This window comes from Salmo salar, chromosome 25, assembly GCF_965601325.2.
Source record: "Salmo salar chromosome 25, fSalSal1, whole genome shotgun sequence".
Classification (NCBI taxonomy): domain Eukaryota; kingdom Metazoa; phylum Chordata; class Actinopteri; order Salmoniformes; family Salmonidae; genus Salmo; species Salmo salar.
The window spans coordinates 29,657,764-29,668,972 of NC_138315.1; the positions used below are offsets into that span (position 1 = coordinate 29,657,764).

An 11,209-nucleotide genomic window follows, 5' to 3' on the forward strand; every position below is an offset into this window, starting at 1 on the left:
CATTTCTGAATTTGATACATTTAATGTAGCCTACAGTTGGTTCCTAAAATGTGAGGAAGATCTATTTATAAAATGTCTCTATGCATTTATAATGACAGTATACGTATGTAGAGCAACGTGCAGCATGCTTGGATAGTCAGAGGTTTGTAGTAATGTCACTGAGGGCCTGATGGATGGATGGATAGATGGGCACACGGACGGACGGACAGACAGGCAGGCAAACTAGACAGAGAGACAGGTACTGAGGGGTGAGACAGTGATGTTTGTAATGTAACAAGACAGTGAGACAGGTATTGAGCAGTGAGACAGTGATGTTTATAATGTTTAAGGTTAAATGGATGCGGTTGCTGTGGGTGACTGCTGCCAGGGGAAGGAAGGCAGGAAGGCAGGAAGGAAGGCAAGAAGGAGCAGGCAGGCAGGCAGGCAGGCAGGCAGGCAGGCAGGCAGGCAGGCAGGCAGGCAGGCAGGCAGGCAGGCAGGAGTAATGTTTGCCATATTTGCTGCAGCTCATTATGTTGCCATGTACAGATAATGAGAGTGGAGCTGGCTAATTATCCACATAATCTAATGAGTACCAAGCTTTCTCCACTGACAGACATGACTGCACACAGCTGACTTTAGCCAGATTTGATCTTAATCAACAGTGGCAGAACTGATCAATCGTTCTGTTTTGTGTATGTGTGCGCTATGTGGTGTGTGTGCGTGCATGCTTGAGTGCGTGTGTCTGGCCTGATGCTGTGAGAGACAGACCTAGGATCGTTACATTTTTACTGTTGGGAATATGCTAATGAGTTGAACTGTGGTTGGATGTTTTTAAAGGCCAGTTCCCCCTGGCAGCAGTCACCCACAGCAACCGCATCCATTTAACCTTAAACATTATAAACATCACTGTCTCACTGCTCAATGCCTGTCTCACTGTCTTGTTACATTACAAACATCACTGTCTCACCCCTCAGTACCTGTCTCTCTGTCTAGTTTTACATTCATTATTATAAATCTCACTGCTCATGAAGGGAATGGCTCAGAGAGAGAGGGAGAGGAATAAGTGATTATCAGGGTTGAGATATATGGTCCTCAGAGACAGACAGCTACACACACATGGACAGACACACATCGTGCTGAGACCCACCCCTGAATTAGTACTTAGTAAGAGAAGCCCTTAGAAACACAGATATAATACATTCGAGATTCACTGTAGCATCATTACACAGCTTTAACCTTCCAACCCCAAAGCCCTAACCTAACCCACATCATTCTACTCCAGGCAGGAGGAAGAGGAAGGAAGAAAGGGAGAGAGAGGAGTGATGATTAAGTAGAGGGAGGAGGAAAAGGATTCAGAGTTGTGTAATCATTCAGAGAGTAGTTCATGTCTGCTGGCCACAGGTGTCTGGTAATGAATGTGTGAAAATAGGGTGTGTGTGTGTGTGTGTGTGTGTGTGTGTGTGTGTAGCCTACAGGGCAGACAGGCTTCGTCCTCAGCTCAATACTGCTGTCACCGAGACTTCAGCATGAATAACTGAATGTTTATACTGGAGAAAAGCAGGTTTACACAGAAAAAGTTTTTTATTGAATTGTGGGAAGTGTCTGTCTGTCTGTGTGTGTGTCTGTCTTGGCTTGTGCGAGCCAGAATGGCTCATTGGCTCATTGTTTCTGTAGGGTGAGGCAGCTTGATGTACAAGTACACCCACTGGACAGGATGCTAGCCTATCATAGGGCCTTACCCCAAATCTATCTCCTTAATGCTGAGTGCAAAGCAGAGATGCATCAGGTCCCATTTTTTACAGTCTTTGGTATGACTCAGCCGGGGATTAAACTCACAACCTCCAATCTCAGGAGGACACTCCAACCACAAGGCCACTATCACCTTGGGTGAGGCTGGGCCAATTGTGCGCCACCCTATGGGACTCACCTAAATACTTATAATCAAACAAGGCCTTGTTTGACCAGGGCCAACCATTTTATTTAACTTTTATTTAACTAGGCAAGTCAGTTCAGAACAAATTCTTATTTACAATGACGGCCTACACCGGCCAAACCTGGACGACGCTGGGCCAATTGTGCACCACCCTATGGGACTCCACATCACAGCCAGTTGTGATACAGCCTGGATTCAAACCAGGGTGTCTGTAGTGACGCCTCAAGCACTGAGATGCAGAGCCTTAGACCGCTGCGCCACTCAAGAGTCCATGCAGAGCTAATATTTAAATAATAGTCCTACAGCAAAATGTGGTTTTCATGCCAAAATATACAGTAGGAAAATCTTGCTATAACCTCTACAAAAAAGTTAACTTTTGCCAAGAATAACCAAGACCCACATAAACACACACACACGGTCAGTGGCTGTGAGTGTATCCCCAGTATGCCCTGGAGCAGTTGTCTTACAGGAGCGTCATGCAAAGGCCTCTGGATAAAGAACAGTGACATCATCACAGAGTGTTAGTGTGGTGTGAAGTGAACCAGCCTGAGGCCAGATTAGTCTGGTGAAGGGGAGGAGGGGAAGAGAAGAGGAGGATGAACCCCCCTCCTCTACTTTACTTCCACCCTCCCTCCCTTTACCTCCCCTGAGAACCAATCAGAGAACCAATCAGAGAACCAATCAGAAACAGAGAAGCTGTAGAACGTTGACTTCCAACACAGTTTTAATGGGTAAATATTCTATCATATCAGAAGAACAAAGGTTTTAACATTCAAATAAAGATTACAAAGACGATAGGTTTACTACCCAGGCTACAGAGATAGGTCTACAGAGATAACGGTCTATCATTTCATTTGACCCTGTTTAATAATAAACCTCCAGCAACAGGAAATGGGAATTATTATGTAGATTGTAATTCATCTACATTTTTGTAGGGTTTGATTCATTTTCCGTTAATCAAGTCTGACATTTTGTAGTGGAAATTACAAACTTAAGAAGCCTATTCAAACCTTGAATACACTACAAAATGCATTTTGAAAATTCTTTGCGACAACAGAGTGATCAAATGAAGATAGCAGATCTGTACATCAGCAACATCAACAGTAGATATAGAGAGTTCTCTACTTGCGTCCCAGGACAGCATCATAGATCTTGCCTGTCCTCTCCACCTGTATGTTTTGAAACCCTGCGGCTGTCAGCAAGGCAGTATACTCTGCTGCCGTCCGCTCTTTCCCCTCCGTCTGCACCAGCATGTTCAGAGAGTACAGCTGGGCTGTCAGAGGCCCTGACCCGTCTTCACACAGCAACGCCTCTACCACCAACACACCTCCTCCTACACACACACACACGCACACGCACACACACACAAACACACATACACACGCACACACACACAAACACAGAAAACGTATAATGAGTGCCTGATTGCGTTCTTTGGCTCTGGGCTACGATGGCCTGGCTGTGATGTCAGTCAATGTGTGTTCTTCCTCAGTTGTCCTTCCCAGACTGCTGCTTACTCTGTTAGTTTCTATCAGAAGGTTGAGCTGAAGGTTAAAACAATATCCTCATTTGCATCTCTGCGGAATGTGTGTGTGTGTTATGTTATTTCCAGTGTGTGTGAGTGTGTTTGTGTTATGTAACAAGCCTCTGGCTACAGCGGAGCTCTCAAAGACCATAGTGTTTGTGTGTGGCTACTTGTGGGCTTGTCTGATAGGATGCTGTTCTTGACACAGTCACCCGAGGCGAGGGAGGGGGTGCGGAAGAGTACGGAGAGGGGTGGTATTTGTGACAGTGCAGCTATGGGACATACACACACACAAACAGACAACAACAAACAGAATTTGGCTACCAGCTCTCCCAGCCTCAGAATAGGACGTTCATTCATGTTTCTCAAACCTCAAATTTCAAGGTTGTTCGAAACGTTAAATTTCTAAGTGTTTAAGGTTAAGTTCAGGCATTAACCCTACTAAACTATATGGAATTATTTTAAGGTCATACCAAGGATAATTTTGCTATTTGATTCAGAATTTTAAGACCCCTTGAAGTATAACAAAAAAAAGGTAGGAAGTTTGTTCTGAAATGTCTGTCCAATATCTGAGAGATATAAGAAAGATCAGGAAACATTATTATAATTTTTCAACTTGTATTTAACCCCTTATTTTGGGCATTAAACAGTCTCAATATACAGTATTTGAGTACAGAAGTTGGCAGATCGGCTGTACCGACTTCAGATAAGCCCCAAGAACCTTGTGGGGGTCATAGAGCAAAATGAAGAACACCATCGTGTTTGTGACAGTCTCAACCGTCAGATGCTACAGTTGGGAGAAGACTGATTTTCGGGATGTCTCATGGTCTGACAAACACTGCTCAATCTCTGTCACCTTTCACACCAGGATTTTTTTTTCATCAGGATTTTTTATTATGCTATTTAGATTTCCGCGGGGGAGCGGACATCGACTCTAGGGGGTTAACTCCGAATTCTTTAGGTTAGCCATTAACTCTGAATGGTTAAGATAAGGCATTAACTCTGAATGGTTAAGATAAGGCATTAACTCTGAATGGTTAAGATAAGGCATTAACTCTGAATGGTTAAGATAAGGCATTAACTCTGAATGGTTAAGATAAGGCATTAACTATGAATGGTTAAGATAAGGCATTAACTCCGAATGGTTAAGATAAGGCATTAACTCCGAATGGTTAAGATAAGGCATTAACTCCGAATGGTTAAGATAAGGCATTAACTCCAAATGGTTAAGATAAGGCATTAACTCCAAATGGTTAAGATAAGGCATTAACTCCAAATGGTTAAGATAAGGCATTAACTCCAAATGGTTAAGATAAGGCATTAACTCCAAATGGTTAAGATAAGGCATTAACTCCAAATGGTTAAGATAAGGCATTAACTCCGAATGGTTAAGATAAGGCATTAACTCCGAATGGTTAAGATAAGGCATTAACTCCGAATGGTTAAGATAAGGCATTAACTCCGAATGGTTAAGATAAGGCATTAACTCCGAATGGTTAAGATAAGGCATTAACTCCGAATGGTTAAGATAAGGCATTAACTCCGAATGGTTAAGATAAGGCATTAACTCCGAATGGTTAAGATAAGGCATTAACTCCGAATGGTTAAGATAAGGCATTAACTCCGAATGGTTAAGATAAGGCATTAACTCCGAATGGTTAAGATAAGGCATTAACTCCGAATGGTTAAGATAAGGCATTAACTCCGAATGGTTAAGATAAGGCATTAACTCCGAATGGTTAAGATAAGGCATTAACTCCGAATGGTTAAGATAAGGCATTAACTCCGAATGGTTAAGATAAGGCATTAACTCCGAATGGTTAAGATAAGGCATTAACTCCGAATGGTTAAGATAAGGCATTAACTCCGAATGGTTAAGATAAGGCATTAACTCCGAATGGTTAAGATAAGGCATTAACTCCGAATGGTTAAGATAAGGCATTAACTCCGAATGGTTAAGATAAGACATTAACTCCGAATGGTTAAGATAAGGCATTAACTCTGAATGGTTAAGATAAGGCATTCATTCTGAATGGTTAAGATAAGAGTTGAGGTCAGGCATTAACTCCGAATGGTTAAGATAAGGCATTAACTCTTGTCGTGGAAAATTGCAAGATTATGTTATAATGCTTGTATTGTATTATAATGGTTGTTTTATTCGTCAGAATAGAGTATTCTTAACTATTGTGTGTGTGTTCTAATGAGGATGGGCCTCTATGAGATAACACTGACAGAGGAGATTTACGATGTCTTTGGGTGATAAAACCTAAAGAGCATTCCAGATAACATGAGGTAATGTTTTTGTGCTATGAAGTACCAGGAACGAGATTAGAGCCTCGTTTTAGGGACCAAACTGAAAGATAATTTATTGCGAATGCTATCTGGCTAAGGGATACTCCTTTCTCATTATAAAGTCTTCCTTTGTGGACTGTTCCTAAGATCTGTGGTTCGTCATGTAGGTTGAGAGGGGTGTATCTTGGCTATAAAAGATCTTTGTACTTTTGTGTTGTTACTTTCAATGGTTCATTAGAAATGGAGCATCATTGAAAGTCATTGCTAATGCAAAGCTCTTATTATTAAAGATGTAGTTTAAGTATAACTCTGACTGGTGTGTGAAGTTTGTAACTCTCCTCATTTGGTAATGCAGAAATTAGCCACCACACTCTGAATGGTTAAGATAATAGTTAAGTTCAGGCATTAACTCCGAATGGTTAAGATAAGGGTTAAGGTTTGGGATAGGCTTAAAACTAACATCTCAACAACAACAAAAATTATATCGCTGGATTCGAACTAGCAACCTTTGGAATGAGAGCGCTCACTTTGCCTCTAGTGGCCGGTTTCCACATCATCTCAGGAAGCCGTCAGACATGGATGGGCGTTGAATACTGACTTGTATCACAGGTGACCTGGCTGCACACACACACAGAGAGAGCCAAGTCGCATCTGATCTTTCCCAGCAGAGAGAATGACTGAAGGAGAGAGAGAGCGATACAGGAGGATGTGTGTGTGTGTGTGTGTGTGTGTGTGTGTGTGTGTGTGTGTGTGTGTGTGTGTGTGTGTGTGTGTGTGTGTGTGTGTGTGTGTGTACCTGGTCTGCAGGCCCTGTAGACTTTGGTCAGTAGTTCTATGCTGCGCACGTCTGTCCAGTCATGAAGGATTCTGGCCAGAATATAGAGGTCAGCATCTGGCAGTGCATCTTTGAAAAAGTCCCCTACACACAAATACACAATGCTGTCAGTCAAAGACAATGGCTCCTCCCATCGCTCTGTCTGAAGTCACTGATTGGCTGTCTCTCGGTGTAGGAGTTTGTCTACCTTCATGGAAGCTGACCCTCTGGTTGTCGTTGGTAACAAAGTGTTCTCTGGATGTCTTCACCACTTTAGGGAGGTCAAAGATCGTCACAGTGCATTCTGGGTACGCCAACACACACTGCTTGGCTAGCGCTCCACTACAACCTAGAGAAAGAGAGAGGGAAAGAGAGCGAGAGAGATGCAGTGATGTGTAACATAGTATTTATAATAAACAGCTGGACTTCCAGAGCGGGAAACCCGGTGATCATGTTGCCATGGTAACCTATAAACTGATTACTGACTGATGGACATTAGACCTGGGGGCAGGACTAATTAGTAGATCAATAATCCTTAACTGACCAATGAGGTGCTGTCCCAGGAGAGCCCGCCCAGCCCTGGTGTGTGTTTGTGATGTGATGTGTCATCTCTATGTGGGTTTTACACCCAGAAAGTGTCTACAGAGACACTTCTAGAAACCTGGCCTGCCTGGAAGACTTGAGTCCTGAGGTTGGGTGTGCTTTATCAGAACTTTGTTTTGTGGAATCTGTATTCTGAACACACTCACTCTCATATCACAGACACACGCACCAACAGTTCAATAGTACAGGACAGGGGAGAGAAGGAATCAAAGAAAAAAGAAGAAAACAGAATGAAAGGGAAAAAAAACATAGAACTTTTTCTCTCCCTAGACTCTCCCTCTCTCTCTTTCCTTTTCAACAAAGTGTGTGTGTGTGTCAGCCTGTGTGTGTGTGTGTGTGTCTGTCAGCCTCAGCTTGTAGCTGCACAGCTACCCCCTGTGGTCTCTGGAGTTATTACACACAGGTCTACTCTACAGTGACCTTTCACCTTATGTCAAGATGGTACACACACAACTCCTTACCCCCGAGGTCGTAGATGGTTGTGAAAGGTGAGAGGTTGAAGGCCGTCACCACGTCTCGACCACAGATGTTCCAGATGGAGTTCATCAGCTGCATAAACTTTACCATCTCCTCCTCAGACCTACACACACACACACACACACCTCTTTTCACACAGACAGTGCCAGACAGCTGTGCCCAGCAAATATAAACTGCTCTCTGAATGATTCACAACTCTGATTCCTTCTCCTCCTTTTCCTCCTCCCTCCTCTCCCTCCTTTCTGTCCTTCCCTGCCTCTCACACCGCCAACGACTGACAGATAGAGTCAGATAAAGAGTGAGAGAGACAGAGAGAGAGTAATGAAGAGAAAGTGTTTTGTTTAAAATAAATGTGATCCTTGAAAATCACTGAACCATAAAAAATACCATTCTCATTAGATTGACTGTGAAGCTCAAGGACATTCCACAACTTTCTCATTTCACTGACACTTTTTCTCCAGGCAGGAAAGCAGAGAGAGAGAGAGAATGTGTGGAGGACAAGGAGAATATGGAGAGAGAGTAAAGGTAGAGTAGAGATGAAGAGCTGTGTGCGTATGAGTGTGTCACCTGTACAGGGCTTCAAACAGATCTTCAGATTTAACACCGAACGCCTTCTCATACTGGTTACTGCCCTCCCTGGGGGGACAACGTTCAGGTTCCTGTTTCAATTCAAATCCAAACATGTTCTCCTTGGTGAACACAACTCAGGTGAGAGGACTCACCTCACAGCGTCAGTCAGGTAGTGCCAGCAGAGGTAGATGGTCTTGGAGCTGTAGTGGATGGACTGGGTCAGGGACACTGGACTGGACTGGGTCAGATACACACTGGACTGCTCTGTGTTACTGTACATCACTAGAGACACAGAGAGGGATAAAAGACAGAGTGAGTGAGACAGTGTGTTACCCTGTCCATCCAGTGTGTCTGCGTGTGTGCGCGCATTACTCTGTCCGTCCTGTGTGTGTGTGTGTGTGTGTGTGTGTGCATTACCCTGTCCGTCCAGTGTGTGTGTGTGTGCATTACCCTGTCCGTCCAGTGTGTGTGTGTGCATTACCCTGTCCGTCCAGTGTGTGTGTGTGCATTACCCTGTCCGTCCAGTGTGTGTGTGTGCATTACCCTGTCCGTCCAGTGTGTGTGTGTGCATTACCCTGTCCGTCCAGTGTGTGTGTGTGCATTACCCTGTCCGTCCAGTGTGTGTGTGTGCATTACCCTGTCCGTCCAGTGTGTGTGTGTGTGCATTACCCTGTCCGTCCAGTGTGTGTGTGTGCATTACCCTGTCCGTCCAGTGTGTGTGTGTGCATTACCGTGTCCGTCCAGTGTGTGTGTGTGCATTACCGTGTCCGTCCAGTGTGTGTGTGCATTACCCTATCCGTCCAGTGTGTGTGTGCATTACCCTAGCCGTTCAGTGTGTGTGTGTGTGTGTGTGTGTGTGTATTACCCTGTCCGTCCAGTGTGTGTGTGTGTGTGTGCATTACCCTGTCCGTCCAGTGTGTGTGTGTGTGCATTACCCTGTCCGTCCAGTGTGTGTGTGTGCATTACTCTGTCCATCCAGTGTGTGTGTGTGTGCATTACCCCTGTCCGTCCAGTGTGTGTGTGTGCATTACCGTGTCCGTCCAGTGTGTGTGTGTGTGTGTGTGCTCATTACCCTGTCCGTCCAGTATGTGTGTGTGTGGGTGCATTACCCTGTCCATCCAGTGTGTGTGTGTGTGCATTACCCTGTCCGTCCAGTGTGTGCATTACCCTGTCCGTCCAGTGTGTGTGTGTGTGTGTGTGCATTACCGTGTCCGTCCAGTGTGTGTGTGCGTGCTCATTACCTTGTCCGTCCAGTGTGTGTGTGTGCATTACCCTGTCCGTCCAGTGTGTGTGTGTGCATTACCCTGTCCGTCCAGTGTGTGTGTGTGTGTGTGTGTGTGTGTGCATTACCCTGTCCGCCCAGTGTGTGTGTGTGTGTGTGTGTGTGCGCATTACCCTGTCCGCCCAGTGTGTGTGTTTGCATTAACCTGTCCGTCCAGTGTGTGTGTGTGTGCGTGTGTGTGCATTACCCTGTCCGTCCTGTGTGTGTACATTACCCTGTCCGTCCAGTGTGTGTGTGTGTGCGCATTACCCTGTCCATCAAGTGTGTGTGTGTGCATTACCCTGTCCCGTCCAGTGTGTGTGTGTGCATTACCCTGTCTGTCCAGCGTGTGTGTGTGTGCATTACCCTGTCCGTCCAGTGTGTGTGTGTGTGCATTACCCTGTCCATCCAGTGTGTGTGTGTGTGCATTACCCTGTCCATCCAATGTGTGTGTGTGTGCATTACTCTGTCCGTCCAGTGTGTGTGTGTGTGCATTACTCTGTCCGTCCAGTGTGTGTGTGTGCATTACCCTGTCCCGTCCAGTGTGTGTGTGTGTGTGCATTACCCTGTCCGTCCAGTGTGTGTGTGCATTACCCTGTCCGTCCAGTGTGTGTATTACCCTGTCCGTCCAGGTGTGTGTGTGTGTGCATTACCCTGTCCGTCCAGTGTGTGTGTGCATTACCCTGTCCGTCCAGTGTGTGTGCGTGTGCGTGTGCATTACCCTGTCCATCCAGTGTGTGTGTGCATTACCCTGTCCGTCCAGTGTGTGTGTGTGCGTGCATTACCCTGTCCGTCCAGTGTGTGTGTGTGTGCATTACCCTGTCCGTCCAGTGTGTGTGTGCATTACCTTGTCCGCCCAGTGTGTGTGTGTGTGTGCATTACCCTGTCCGTCCAGTGTGTGTGTGTGCATTACCCTGTCCGTCCAGTGTGTGTGTGTGTGTGCATTACCCTGTCCGTCCAGTGTTTGTGTATTGAGTAGGTCCAGCCCGGTGCAGGCTGCCAGGAGCCTCTCAGTCCCGTCCTGGCTGGCCCTGATTCCCAGTGCTACCTCCTCTAGAGACAGGGGGTGCTGTGACGAGGCCAGCAGGTCAAACACACCCAGCTCACAGGCTGTGAACAGGGTCTAGGGGAGAGAGGGCAGGCTCAAACACACACATCAAACAGTGGTTGAGAATGGGACTTGAATCCTATGCGTGTGTGTTTTACCTTAGAGACCAGGAAGCCTTCCATATAGTCCAGAATCTTCCGGGGGTAGGCAGCAGCAGCAGTAGTAGTAACAGTAGTACCAGCTGGCTCCATTAGAAAAGTCTTCCCTGGTCCCTCAGCCTCTCACTAGACACCTCTGCCTGATCAGCGTAGGTTTGTCTGTTCCTGTATGAGACCGACTGGTCCTGCGAGGCCTCCTGCTGTCAAAGGAGATCCGTATGAGTCCTTTAGGAGTGTGTCCTGTAGGAGTTGGTCCCAAGTCGATCCTGGTTCTGCTGCTAGTCCTCGTGTGTATTGTAGTGAAACAGCCAATAGCTCTTCTAAATGTGTGGCAGTGAAAACGACTGAGGGAGTAATATTAATGACCACTGCTGCCTCAGTCTCAGGTTTAATCGGATAGGTCTTGTGTGTGTGTGTGTGTGTGTGTGTGTGTGTGTGTGTGAGAGAGTACAGCCCCAGTCGGAGCAGAATAATCAGATTAGTCAAATAACCCAGATTACAGTTCGGGGCTCAGACCTTGATAAACACTACACACACCTCATTCTG

The 11,209-nt window shown here is 45.7% G+C and overlaps 1 protein-coding gene across 1 annotated transcript; it reads right to left on the minus strand.

Moving 5' to 3' along the window:
* Positions 1 to 2,616: 2,616 nt before the first annotated feature.
* On the minus strand, positions 2,617 to 11,147 carry asmt (acetylserotonin O-methyltransferase). The gene is made up of 8 exons (XM_014173895.3): positions 10,664 to 11,147; positions 10,406 to 10,580; positions 8,349 to 8,478; positions 8,194 to 8,262; positions 7,611 to 7,729; positions 6,755 to 6,895; positions 6,529 to 6,651; positions 2,617 to 3,248 (listed from the first exon to the last, which is right to left on the minus strand). Exons 1-8 carry the CDS (start codon positions 10,754 to 10,756, stop codon positions 3,037 to 3,039), a joined length of 1,062 nt encoding a protein of 353 aa, XP_014029370.1. The 5' UTR covers positions 10,757 to 11,147; the 3' UTR covers positions 2,617 to 3,036.
* Positions 11,148 to 11,209: the final 62 nt, after the last annotated feature.